The sequence below is a fragment of the Macaca thibetana genome, chromosome X (genome assembly GCF_024542745.1).
Source record: "Macaca thibetana thibetana isolate TM-01 chromosome X, ASM2454274v1, whole genome shotgun sequence".
Taxonomy (NCBI): Eukaryota; Metazoa; Chordata; class Mammalia; order Primates; family Cercopithecidae; genus Macaca; species Macaca thibetana.
The window spans coordinates 105,817,019-105,831,161 of record NC_065598.1 but is presented as its reverse complement, the minus strand read 5'-3'; the positions used below and the strand labels follow the sequence as shown (position 1 = coordinate 105,831,161).

General features: G+C 36.8%; 2 protein-coding genes across 3 annotated transcripts in view; one reads left to right on the top strand and one right to left on the bottom strand.

The window, feature by feature from the left end:
- Positions 1-14,143, bottom strand: part of TMEM164 (transmembrane protein 164) — a 339,420-nt gene that overhangs the window by 122,597 nt on the left and 202,680 nt on the right. The gene's annotated exons all lie outside the window — the stretch shown is intronic.
- AMMECR1 (AMMECR nuclear protein 1) overlaps positions 1-14,143 on the top strand; it is a 132,463-nt gene that overhangs the window by 110,160 nt on the left and 8,160 nt on the right. For both annotated transcript variants that reach the window (XM_050776560.1, XM_050776561.1), the window contains one exon: positions 13,911-14,001. In XM_050776560.1, coding sequence (XP_050632517.1) covers positions 13,911-14,001 — 91 coding nt within the window. The remainder of the gene's footprint in view (positions 1-13,910; positions 14,002-14,143) is intronic.

Genomic DNA, 14,143 nt, shown 5'->3' with positions numbered 1-14,143 from the left:
TGGTCACAGGATACATCTTAGAAACAAGAAGAAATAGTTAGGATAATACACCATTTGGGGAAATCAGCTTGTGATGATAACAAGGTATTGATTAACTAGAGTTAAATAATGTGAATTCATTCTTGGCTACCTTAGTTTATATACTTAAACACTCTAACAAATAATACTAAGGTTATTGGGTATCTCTGTGCATTGCTATTATTAGAGTAGCTTATATTGATCATATTTTTATTCTTCTTTAGTACGTGGAGTTGGCTAACATCGTTAGTGAAGTTCAGAGGTTCTCACCATGATTTGTTTTGGTAGCTGGGAGGAGATGTTGAGTGTAGGTCTGTTGGGTCTATGAAATTTTACAGACAAACACACCCATATTACTGAATGCCTGTTGTATTCCAGGCAATGTGCTACATGTATAAAAGTGGTAAGATTTGGTTCCTACCATGAAGCATCTCCTAATTTAATGGCAAGTAAATGTGTATAGAAAGTATGAAGAAATAAGTGCTATGAATGAAACAATGGGAACTCAGTGATAAACATAACATTCTGTCTCACACATACATTCATAAATGGCATTATTGTATCCTTATGACAGATTTTAATTCTGCTGTTTTAGAAAGGACCATTACCCATAGTAACTGAACTATTCTGCCTTGGGGACAGATCACTCTCTTCACAGTTTATTAGACTTGAATTTAATTTTGGCTTTGCCCTGGTTCCTTGTGAGACTGAACAATTTACCTACTCCACTGCAATTCAGTTTTCTAATATACAGAATAAGACATTTATAAGGTTCTTCATTTGAAAAAAAAAATCTCTATGATATAAATTATTGTTGTTATACCAGAGCTATTTAAAAAGTTTTCGGGAGTGGGGTGAAAGAAAAAAACCTTTTCTACAGAGAGTACGATGCAGGAGTCCCCTCTGGGTTTTGTGATAACATTTTCTGGAGCATTATCAGAATAAGAACACACCTTAGGATTTTTGCAAAGGAAGAAATAAAATAAATTTATACTGTTTTTCCTACCAAAGTTGGAATGTGGAAAACCTTTTGTAAACTTGACATTTCTAATTTATTATTTTCTATAAGTTTGTTGTTCTTATTTGACTTTTCTTAAAGAGAAGTCTACAAATATTATGGAAATATTCCCTAGTACTTTATTTTTAAATGGTCCCAAATCATGTTCCCTACTTATTAACATATATTATAGTCTGGGTGGTTCTTTTACTGTTTTAAGGCTACTGTTTCCTCTTCCGCAGTCAGATTTACTTTTGCTTTCTGGATTGCAGGGTGTTGTGTATGTAGTAGTGGGGGTGGGAGTGATTATATGGGAAAGCCTGAGATCCAAGGGGGATGACCAAGCTACAAGAACACTTCTGCTCTTGCAGCTACTGAGTTGGAAGTACAGTTCTGGCATGTGTGTTTCTGTGTGTGCGCATGTGTGTGTGTGTGTCACAAACATGAACATACTAGTATTATATAAATGTGTGTGCATGTGTTTGGGGAAAAGGAAAAAGGGGAGAATCCAACGGCTGTTACATAGGCATGGTTAAGCACCGAGCATACCATCATCATCCTTAGCCCAGTTAAAGCACTGTCTACGGCTAAAATTAACCTTGATATTATTGGGCTATTATGTCCATAAGATATATCAGCTTTCTGTTTGTTAGGAGACCGGGATGTAAAGCCCTTAAGAAGTAGTACTGTGTACTCTACTATATACTATTTCAAGGCATATTTATCCTCTTTGGTCACCATCTGCCAGCCTGAATTTCCAGAAGATTCTATATTGTTCCTACTTGGTATTGTGTATTTAATATATTTTAGGGGGCTTAAATATTAATTTCTATTAAGTATTATTTCCCTGTTGAAGCAAAAAATACACTTTTTTTTTTTTTTTTTTTTTTTTTTTTTTTTTGGAGACAGAGTGTCGCTCTGTCGCCCGGACTGGAGTGCAGTGGCGTGATCTCGGCTCACTGCAAGCACCGCCTCCCGGGTTCACACCATTCTCCTGCCTCAGCCTCCCGAGTAGCTGGGACTACAGGCACCCGCCACCACACCGGGCTAATTTTTGTATTTTTAGTAGAGACGCGTTTCACCATGTTAGCGAGGATGGTCTCGATCTCCTGACCCCATGATCCGCCTGCCTCGGCCTCCCAAAGTGCTGGGATTACAGGTGTGAGCCACCACGCCCGGCCCACTTTTTCTTATTTTTACTTTTAATGTACAAGCATTTGAAAGTGAATTGGTCACTGTTAGAATGGCTATGCTAAGAGGAAAAGCCCATCCTTTTCAGTTAGTTCATCATTGTTTCAGGTATTTGGCAGAAGGGAAATTTGTGTACAAAGAGTAAGGGTGGAAATTATATTTTTAAGTACAAGAATGTGATTTGGTCTTTAAAAAATATGTACCTTACTCAGTGATTGAAAATGGAGTAATAGTATTGTGGGAATGATATTCTAAGGGTTATCCTTAATGATTCTGAAAAAGCATTACTAAACACAGAATGCCAAAATAGAATTAAAGGCATTAAAAAATTATATGTTGACACAATTTCACTTCTAGGTACATACCTGAAAGAATTGAAGTGTTGAAACAAAAACTTGTACATGAATGTTCATAACAGCACTGTTCACAATAGCCAGAAGGTGGAAACATCCCAAATGTTTATCAACAGATGAATGGATAAATAGAATATGTTATATTCATACAATTGAACATTACTCAGCCATAAAAAGAAGTGAAGTACATGCTACAACATGAATGAACCATGAACATATTATGCTAAGTGAAAGAAGTGAAACACAGAAAGCCACATTCTGTATGATTCCATTTATATGAGATATCCAGAATGAGCAAATCCATAGAGATAGAAAGCAGATTACTAGTTACTAGGGGATAGGGGGAGGGGTAAATGGGAAGTGACTACTTAATGATACAGGGTTGCCATCTGGAGTGGCGAGAAAGTTCTGGAACTAGATAAAGGTGGTGGTTGTACAACATTGTGAATGTATTTAATGCCACTGAATTGTACACTTTAAAATTGTTAAAATGGCAAATTTTATGTGTATTTTGCTACAATAAAAATGGAAAATAAACTTTATACATATACTCTGTTCATAATAGTAATTTTAATTTATCAAAGAAAATTTTTAAAATTAAAAAAGTATAATGAGAGAAATGCAAGCCATTTATAATTACACCATTCTGAGAATAACTACTGTTAACCTTTTGGAATATTTCTTTCCATTATCTTTTTTATATTATACTAAGACTTTAAAAAAAAATTTTCCATTCTTTATCTCTTTGTATCAATAAATCTGCATATTTGGTTACATAACAGATCATATTTAATATACAATCACTATTTAAAAGATTGTGGAGAAGTCTTTGTTTATGGTTTATCTTTGTATGTAAGTTAATTATATTTTGAATTTCCTTTTTGAGAAGTCAGTCTATATTATGAAATATATAATTCATGAGAATTTTCACACTAATAGGTACAACTTTTCTTCTAAGAATTAAATATCCTATTCACCATAAGTATGCAATTTTAACCTGAAATGTGAAGTCCTGTGTATGTTTATGCCACAGGGGAAAGCAAGGAGATTATTACAGAATTTTAATACAGAATGTTAAAGTCGAAGATAGATAATGAGCATGTTTTATACAAACAGAAGCTTCTAACATAGCAGTGTTCTGGTGGAAGTACAGTTTGAGAATTGACCCCCACTGGTTAAGTGTGTTACTGCAGTGGAATTCCTAATTAAAGGGATGAAAATGCCCGGATCAAAGCAGGAAAAGGGCAAAGTCTAGAAGTCCCAACGCATAGAGGTAGATATGTTTGCTATCAAGACAGACATCTCTGTGGTCATGAGGATGAGGAATGTGACCATGGCCAGTGGTAATAGCCACCCAGTTTTCAGATGATCAGGAAACAAATGAATTGCTACGCGTCTGGCTACCATCTTACTGTCTTTTTCACTCAAGGTTTTTAAGTCGGTCTGTTTGGGAACTTTCTTTTGATAACATGTCTCTAATTTTATAATGGGGGTTACTAGGAAAGTAGGATTTACTTTAGACCTTGTTTTAGGAGCCAGAGTGCTTCTGTTTGACAGTGTGAGGGATGTTTGATAAAATGGTTTTACAAATGGATGTAATTAATTTCAAGTCAATACTGAATTGACAGACTAATCAATAATACTTCCATATGTTCTGTTTCCTCAGAATAATAATTAAAACATTTAAAATAAGTGTTTATAGCCTCTGAAGGAATCTGGTTAGTCATTAAAAATGACAGCCATCCACAAAAGGCAGTAAGGACAAATTAGAGCAGAGGCCCCACCCTTCCAAGAATAACTGATCATTGCCCACATCATGATCTACTTATTGTCCTAGTAGGTATGAGAAGAATGAAGAGTGAATAATTTGGGGAAAAATTTCATTAACTGATAAATTGGAATATCTACCTGCAAGGCTAAAATGGTTGTTAAATGAGGCAAATTGCTCCCCTAGATAAATCTGACATGATACGCCTTGTGTTTGAACACAGAAACTCATCACCATTGTTCTGTGTTCTTCAATTGACATCATTCTCTTAATTCTGAATGACAGGATGATTGACAGAAATGGTGCTTTGTAAAGAGAAAAACTCATGCAGCATGTTGGAGCCTGCCAAAATGACATAGCCTGGAACTTGTAGAGTTAAACTGTTTGGGAGCCATGTTTCCTTTTTAAAAGTCTCAAAGGATATAAAACCAGACATTACAATCGACTGGAGCATGACTTGAGGGGTGATTCTATGTGTGTCACCTCATAGCTGCTCATTTTCAGGATGATATAAATGAATAAACTTTTTGTTTGTAGAAGAATTCGTATAGCAAGTATGTTACCATGATTTTGTGGAAGCTAATGTAGCAATTTGCTGACAGAAGTCAAAATATTTTCTAAATTGTAATCAAGCATCTTTTACTTCTGTGCTTTAGAGACAAGATCACTTGAAGGCATGAATTAAAAATTTTCTCTGTATTCTAAAGTAACTCCTTAGATCAGATTTCAAAAGATTAATGACATTTTCACAAACCATTAGTCACTTTCTCCTATATCTGGCTCCCTGGATCACTGGTATCTCACTTTGTCTATACAGCTGTCACCTGGGCAATACATTGTGGTCCTAAGATAGGCTGTTCCATTAGCACACAATAGGTACATGGAATCAACCCATGCTGGGTGGGGCTGGCCAGCACAGTTCTTGTATGATGCCAAAAATTTGTCCCTCGACTATAAAGGTATACGTCAGGCCCCTGATCTCACTCTGTCCCTAAAGTACCAAAGCATCTGTCATTGTACTTGAGCCTTGTTGGACTCCTGGTACTCAGAAAGCTGTGTTTCACTTTAAAAGCAGCCTCCAAAGCACACCTCTTGAGTGATCACAGCTCAATTCTGACGTGTTCAGTTGCAGTTAATAATAGGGTGCTTTTGTAACAACCTTCGTGAGAGTAAACAGATGAGATGAATAAATTGGCTACCGTCATTATCTCCCTAAAGTTAATGTTCTTTTCACCCTCACTCCCCCCTTAAAGGTTTACATTTTTTAGCTCCTCTTAATGTGCCACTGAAAACAGAGTTCCCATTCATACACAGATGGTAAGCATGACTCATGAAGTCACCCAGCGAAATGACTTCTAGTTGTGTATGTTCTGTTTCCCCTCTTGGTTAGTTTTTCCCAGCTATGATATACATCATGTTTTTTCTCTCTTCTAACTTAAAAAATATGAGCTTCGTGTATCCAGGAAAATGCTTTTCACAGTACATATTTTCCCAGGGACGTTGAGATTTTTTTATAAGATGTCACTGTCATTAAGATTAGTCCTTTCTTGATGCTCTACTTTAAATGTTCTTTTTTTTTTGAAAGTGCTGTGGAACATTGGGAAAGGAAGGCTTCAGGCTTCCCGGGCATCTAGAAAGAGTTTTCTGGGCATCAACAAGTCAATGTATAAGAAGCCTAGTGGGGAAGCAAGCTGTACAAAGTAAAGTAACTTCTTAGAAGGTGATTTAATGCATACAAATTTCCATTAGCTGTTAGTTCCCTTAGCAAAATGGGCTGCTTGTTAGTCCCTTCTCAGGCCGCCTCAAGTTGTCTCCAGCTTTACTCGCAGCATGTTTATTGGTTGGAGGGAGTTAGCCTCCTCCTTCCCCCGTAATCCATAAACTCCCTGCCCCTTCCCTAGTACTTTTGTTATAACCTAATATTTCATGTATGGTTTGTGTGTGTATGTGTGTGTGTGTATCCCCGGCATTTGATTAAAAGAATGCTGAATTTTGGGAATAAGGAGACCTGGGTTCTGTTCCTGACTGCCACTGCCCAGCTCTGTGACCTTTCTGGGCCTTAGTGTCTTCAGGAACCTGAAGAAGTTGGACTAAGTGATACCTAAGGTCTCTTTGGACTCTGACAGAATGTGATTCTGTGACATACTCCTTTTTAAAAGATGGCTTCTGTTTCATTGTCCAGAAAGAATGAATCATCACTAGCCATTTAGAAGTCTTAAGAAGAGATCCCTAACTTTTAAAGTGGCCATTGCCAAGTTAAATGTAGGCAACAAAAGTGAGAAATAGTCCAGTTTTTAAGTTGTACCTTCTAGATTTCCTGTTCACAAAAAGAATTCCCTTTAGGAAGAAAAATGCTCTAAGCCATTAATGTCTCCATTTAATTACTGTATCATTCCTGTTTTAAGTCGATATTATATATTTAAGTCTAAATTAGGCAAATACATTAGAGAGCAATTATTCACTTTATGAATACGTATTTTGCTTTGTAGAAGAACTCACTATAGAATTTTATTGTTTTCCTCTTGACTTTAAGATTAATTCATTTATGTAAACTCAACCCACATGTAACTTTTTAGGAACAAATGTCTTTTGTAGGCTAAGTTAAACTGTATTGAGTCAGACAGTGTACAGTTCTAACGAATACAATTTTATTTTTCTTAATTTCTTATTAGGCAAACAGCATTATTTCCTATTAGGTATGTTTGCTTCTTCCTCCCCACCCACCCTGTCCCCACTAGCCTTTGGAAAGTAAACTAAGTCACATCTCTAGGTTTTGAGAAAATTTTATAACTTTAGTTTTCTTGTCTGTAAATTCACTCCCTTATTCCCTTTTTTAAGAAATGGAAGGAATGTATTTTTCTAACTTTGATAGAAAGCAGGCTTTTTATTTAAAGGTCACCTGTGCTGCCTGAACGTTCCTTGGGAAGCTTTAGGATGTTAAGTTTTTATGGGATGCTCATTATAATTAATCATTACAGAGAACTGGGTTTTTCCCCTTAGTTGCACTCTGAGCTGTCACTTGTTCTCTACAAAATCTTAGAGTAAGAACAATTTCTTTCATTGCAAAAGCTATGTAAACATGTTTGGCTTCAGAGTTTTTCAAAGCACCTCTTCCTTAGCCATACTTTATTTAAAATTTTACTAAAATTTCATGGTGACTATTAGAGAGTTCAGGTATTTTAGAATGTTATCAGATTGTTGTTCAGTGGCTTTTGTGAAATAAATTGGCAGGCTTGTGTTCCTGATAGACAAGTAGTCTAAGTCTCCTACATAAATCAAAATTGGCTCTAATTGGTCCTTTGGTAAGCTCTGTAAAAGCCAAGAATTGGTTCATGGAGACTGAACTAATATCTAAGCCAAAGGTGACTAATTTGCAGGGATTTTAGAGAAGAGCAACACATATGTATTTTGGTCAAGGGGACCTTTTTCACAAAGTAACAAGTAGGAAAAGAAGAAAAACTTCAGCTGAGACAGATGATGAAGCAGAGGTTTTAGAGTAGAGTATGTTAAAAGGTTAGTCATGCTCAGGTGATGACTTTGCAATCAATTATCCTTTTTGATTTATGTTTCTGGTATTCTGCTTCTAAATGCATCTCAAAGGATATTTGAAAATAAAGACAGGTATAGGAACTGGTCACATAATGTATGAAAACAGCCTAAAATATAGTCTGTGGTGGTATCTCAGTTGGTTCAGGAGAAAAATATTTTTTATGTCACTAAGATAAGAGTTATCTCTAGGCGGATGGTACTAGGATTACAGGCCATCTTTATTTCCTCCTTTATGCTTTCCTAAAAGGATGCTTTGTTTGTCTGTTTGTTTGTTTGTTTTTTAGAGACAGGGTCTTGCTCTGTTATCCAGGCTGGTCTCAGATTCCTGGCTTCAAGTGATCCTCCTGCCTCAGCCTCCCAAGTAACTGGGACTACAGGCTCGAGCCACTGTGCCTGGCTCTAAAAGGAATCTTTTTGTAAGACATATGTACTACTTTTATAAACAGAAAAAAAAAATGAATGTTTACAGTTTCTAATGTTTACAAGAGTAAATAATACTGAGCAAAAACAAAAGCTGAATTGCAGCAACACCGTTGTAAAAATTTACAATTTGGCCAGATTATGAAGGGATCATGTTAGATAGATGTGTACCTTCAGAACTCCAGAACTGCTTTTCAAATTGGTGGGCTGGTTGAAGTGATGCAGAGTAACAACTGTGAAGATTTGATGGGCAGATCGAGATAATATGTCATCTAAATTTTTTTTAATAGTATCAGATTTGGGGAAAGTGGTTTATTAGGATCTGTACAAATCCTTATCGGCTTCTATGATTAAATTCTTAACTTTTCTAGCTCAAAGAATTATCCAAGAGAATAAACTTGGAGTAGGCCTCAGTTTGAAGTATTTTTCTCTTTTATGCTGAATTTGCTTTCACTAGGAAAAGGAAGAGTTTCTGTTTTCAAAACACTAAGCTGGAGCAGGGCAGAAGGAACTGTGGGGCAATAAGTTCAAGAGTGGACCATGCTGTACCATGGGTTTTGTGCTGTTAGGAGATGTAGCACGTAGTTTTTTTCCTCCTAAGAATGTAAGAAACACCAGACTCTGGGTCAGACCCATGGACAGTCCAATACAGTGTTTGTTTCTGTCCGTGGTACCCAGGGTTGTTTTGTGAGAGAGCATGCATTTCTTCTGCGATACCAGCCTCTAAAGGTTAGGGGATGTGCCAAACATCCTAAGCTCCTCTCATTAGGAACAGTGTCCTTTCATTCACTTCAATTGGACTGGCATATTGAGCGTGGCAGGTCAGTCTTATGTGAATGGCCAGTAACTGGATGCTTTGTTAATTGCAAAGCATATTTTGCCAAATGATTTCATCCAAAAAGACATGTCAAACAACTTTCGATTCTTTGACCTCCTGAATTTCTTATGTTATTCAGATGAACTCACTGAAAATGAGTAGAGTAAGCCATGGCCATAATATTACAGGGAAACCCAGCATTTAGTTCTGAAAATGGAGAAGAATGGGACTGACCATGGTATTTGCTAAAACAGGATGCCACCCAAGGAAGTAGAGTGGTTCTGTTGGCCAGGATACAATCGGGAAGATTTAGCTTTGAGGCTCAGGACTGTGGAGGTAATTGTGGACCCAAACTGTCAGAGGTTTACATGGAGGCTACTCAACTTAGCCAGAGCACATTTTATACTCATTTATGCTTTTAGCCAGATGGCTGTTTTTCATGTTTCAGCATATTCAGATTGTTGGCTTGCTGACAAGGCTCACAAGTAAAAGTGAGACCCTTTTGTAGCGCTGCTTGTGGATTACAAGGCTAACACTTGCCTTATTAGACAGACTAGGGTACATTAAGCTTTGACTGTGCAATTACAAGGAATATAATATGGGAGAGGGTACTTTTAAAAAATGCTCTTGTGTTGAGGGTCACTGCATTAGAGGATGATAGTTTTAAATGAAGCCACATTTCTAACACGGGACTAGATAACAAGGATAAATGAAATCTGCAGACAGTCTCAAACCTTCATTTTAGCCATTATTTATAATCTCTTCTCCTACCAAACCTTTTACTATGTAGCAAAATTGATTAATTTGTGTGTACCTCTTCTTTCTGTGACCACGTGCTGTCTGATAGAGGAGTGAAAAAATAGAAAAATGAACAAGAGCTGAAAGAGGATGGGGCTGAGGCCAGGTGGAGCTGGGGATACATAATCCCTAAACTGGATAATCAACCCCAGAATAATCAAGATATATTTGAGGGTCTTAACATTAATCTTGATATTTAATCATTCTGAACACTGTTAAAAACAAAAGATTGTATAATAGCATTAATAAAAATCACTTGCTATGGAATGGTTCAGAATAAATATGGCTTTCTTTTTAGCATGAAATATGAATCCGTTGAACTGGTCTTAATGTTCTATCAGCATGCACAAATACAGCTCTGCTTAATTCCATATCCTCTTATCTATAAGTCCTACATTTAATTTACTACCATTGGAGTTGATTTATAGCTTTGCTTAGCAAAAGTACAGTCTTGATTAAAAGAATATTATCGCAATTGATGGACCTCGAAAGCATTTTTTTCATAGACCATCTAGTAATTTTGAAAATGACCTGCAGACTCATAAGGCTAGATTTTCAAGTTTCCAGTTTTTACCGAAACTGGCTGGACTTCAAACAGTGGCAGGATTAGTTAGGGGTATGTTTAGTGACATAGTATTCCCACATGCGGCCCCCTTATCCATACTTAGAAAGTTACTGTGGTAGAATTTTAAAGATCTGCTTCGGGGAATCCCAGTTCCCTGGTTCGCTGATCATTTATCTAGTTTTATAATTGCAACTATAGCCTTTGTCTCTTGGGATATTGCTGGGCCAAAGGATTCTCCAATATGTATAAGGGAGGATTCAATTATTATGTATGAGGGTTACATTTTGGAGTTGTAGCTGTGACAGATGCCCCCCTGAAACAATATGGAGTTAGTTTTGATGCTCATTTCATTGCAAAGCCAGTGATTTCCACAGGTTGGCCAGAATTGGCCATTCTCCACAGTAGGCCATATTCTCCTTCTCCTGTTTTGATTGTGCAGTATGACTCTTTAGTGGCTTGTGGTTCTAGGAGTAAAGAAAATGCTGTTGCTCAAGAGGTGACAGAAAGAAAGCTACTATGCTTTGATTTTGTTACCATTCTCCTAATTCTGCTAGCTGAAAAAAATGAGTCACTCTGGTTTGGGCTTTGTAGCTTTGTGGAGAGTATTTATGACCTATGAAGAAAGTTCATAAAAAGAATTCACTTTAAAACCACTATACTTACAGTTCAATTTACAGGGGTTTTCAATTGTTCAGAGTCATAGGAACCCAGAAAACAATTAAAAGTTGTAAATGTGGTACTAAATCAAAATTGGAGAATCTGGGTTTTTTTTCTTATCAAATTTGATGTTAAGACCTTCTCAAAATGCAGAGTAAATAAAGCAGTCTTATTCGTGAGTAATTTTTGTTTTGGCCACTGTGTCCTTTGTATCCATACACACACAGCTTTATTGAGATACCATTCACATACCATACAATTAGTCTTAACTTCTTTTTTTTTGAGACGGAGTCTCACTCTGTCGCCCAGGCTGGAGTGCAGTGGCCGATCTCCACTCACTGCAAGCTCCGCCTCCCGGGTTTACGCCATTCTCCTGCCTCAGCCTCCCGAGTAGCTGGGACTACAGGCGCCCGCCACCGCGCCCAGCTAATTTTTGTATTTTTAGTAGAGATGGGGTTTCACCATGTTAGCCAGGGTGGTCTCGATCTCCTGACGTCGTAATTCGCCTGTCTCGGCCTCCCAAAGTGCTGGGATTACAGGCGTGAACCACTGCACCTGGCCTCTTAACTTCTTTTAATTGTTAAATTACTAGACATTAAAAATGTGACATTTTTGTTCAAGAACACAGGATGTACTCGTATAAAGAAAGGACTTAAGTGTCTAAATTACCCCCATTTACCTAAATCACTTTTAACAATCTTAATATGTAGCCACAGTTTGTCAGAACTAGAATGCTTATTAGAGGTTATCTAGTTCAATTAGAATAAAAATTACCTGGGGAGCTGTTCTTTTTCCAAAATATATTTGTTGAAGCATGAAACCTCCTGAAATTCTGATAAACTTTGCAGACCCGCTCCCCACCCCTTGCCAGTTAAATATCATTAATTTTGTCTGACACTCTCATCTCACAGAGAGGGAGACATTCTTCCTATCACAATTTTGACTAGACACCTTAATAAACACCAAAATTCTTTTCAATTTTAACATGACAGATTTTTGATAAATAGAGTTGAAGATTCAAAATTCACTTCAGTGGATAATGGAGTATAAATTACTTATGCTGTATATTTTTAAAAAAACAAATTATGAGGAATCTGATATTGTCAAAGGAAAAAAATTCAAAGCTACTGATCAGGAAGTCAGTATACAGAAAATGTTGCAAATTTGTCATTGTCTCATCAGGCACTGGAGAGATTAGGAGATGTCCTTTATCCTGGAAATGCCTGATAGCTAAGCGCTCATATTTCTTCTCAGCTATATGTAGTTATTTCCCACATGGTATGGGAGGCAAGTATTGTGTTAGTTTTTAAACAGCTACCCTGGTCTCATTTTTAGTAGAAAGAGATTCATAAAAATACTGATATTAAATAGATAGAAGAAATAGCCAGAGATGTGCTTTAATAAAAATTATTTAAAAAAAACATGAATTCCTCAGAAGATCTGACAGGCTCTAATGGATAGATGGGTGAAGACCTAGGGAAAGAATGAAATAAAATAAAAAATCCTAGAGGACTTTTTATTCCTGAAAAAATTAGAAAACTTGAGGCTGAGGGCAGAAGAAGCAAAATAAGTTTTCATTGACCCCTTTTCCTCCTCTAGACCTTTACGTGTATGGAAAGTATAGAGGTCTATGACTTTACTCACCTGCTCGGAAAAGAAGCCTCCATCTTGGGTAATAATGTTTACCTGGTCTTACATCTGCATTCCAGTACCTTGCACAACCTGACCCTCCACCTGGGAACCATTGATCTGAGGCAACCACAGATCCAAGAGAACAGAATGGGGTCATTATGCTTTTGAAATTTTGTTTTTATTATCAATGTTTACAAAGAAGTTAAAAACTTTTAATTTTGATCTTTAGCCCTGTATACTATTCTATGTGAGATATGAGGGGAAAGGACAGATTCCTTTCGATCATATGCTAATCAAAGGAAAAGCACATTATTTAAAAAAACATTAGCAAGAAATTGCTCACAGTTACTTAGAAGACTACCTTTTTAAGGGTATCACCACAAGCTCGTTTTACATAAAAAAGTTACATTGGTCTCTGGGCTAGTATATAAAGAGACTGTGCAATAATGCACTACAGTGAAGTGATTTGAAATCTTTATTCTTAAATTTAGTAGAGCTGTGTGAAGACAATGGTGTAGATGGACAGTGAAGGTCTGCTACTACCCCACTCTAAGTCATGATGCATTTTTAAAGAAATGCTATCTACACTGGGTGATGATGTAGGATCTGATTGTTTTCATTATTATATTTCAATCTTACCTGACTGTGTTTGCTTGCCTACATATAATTTAAGGTTTTAAAGGGAGTAGACAGTTTGGGAGGGGATCAGCACCAAAAGTTTTGGAACTTAAACAGAAGTGGTGAGTGTACCTGCAAAACAGGATGGTTGTTTGCTATCTCTTTGAAGCCAGTCACCTTTGTCTCTAGTTCCTTATTGGCATGAGCTACAATTTGGGAGTGGGGGTAGGATTTTTGCCATCAACCATCTTATTCTACACACAGCTTCAGAATAGTTGTTCCAGTTTTTGAAACACAGTATCATAGCCTAGTGCATGTTGGGCACATGCAAATCAGTATTTTCCCTCTCCATGGCCATCATAATGGCCTTCAAATCCAAAGTCAAAGCTTTGGAAAGAGAAAACTGATATGTCCTTCTAAAAACAAGGGGAAAGGAAGAACTGCATTCTCTTGAAAGTTAAGTTATAACCTTTTCTTTCTGATTCTATGAAGAAGACTGTACTAATAAAACTGCCAATTTCTTTCAGGTGGGTGTACATGGCATTAGAATAGAATTCATCAATGAAAAAGGATCAAAACGCACCGCCACCTACCTACCGGAGGTTGCAAAGGAGCAAGGTCATTGTTGTTCTTTATTTCATGTGATCTGGTGAAGAATTTAAACAAATATACAAATCGAAATGCGATAGCTGACCTTGCAGTTATGTCTGATAATTGAACAGTGTCAAATTGTAAGAAGTGACTCTTCCATCACTGCCAC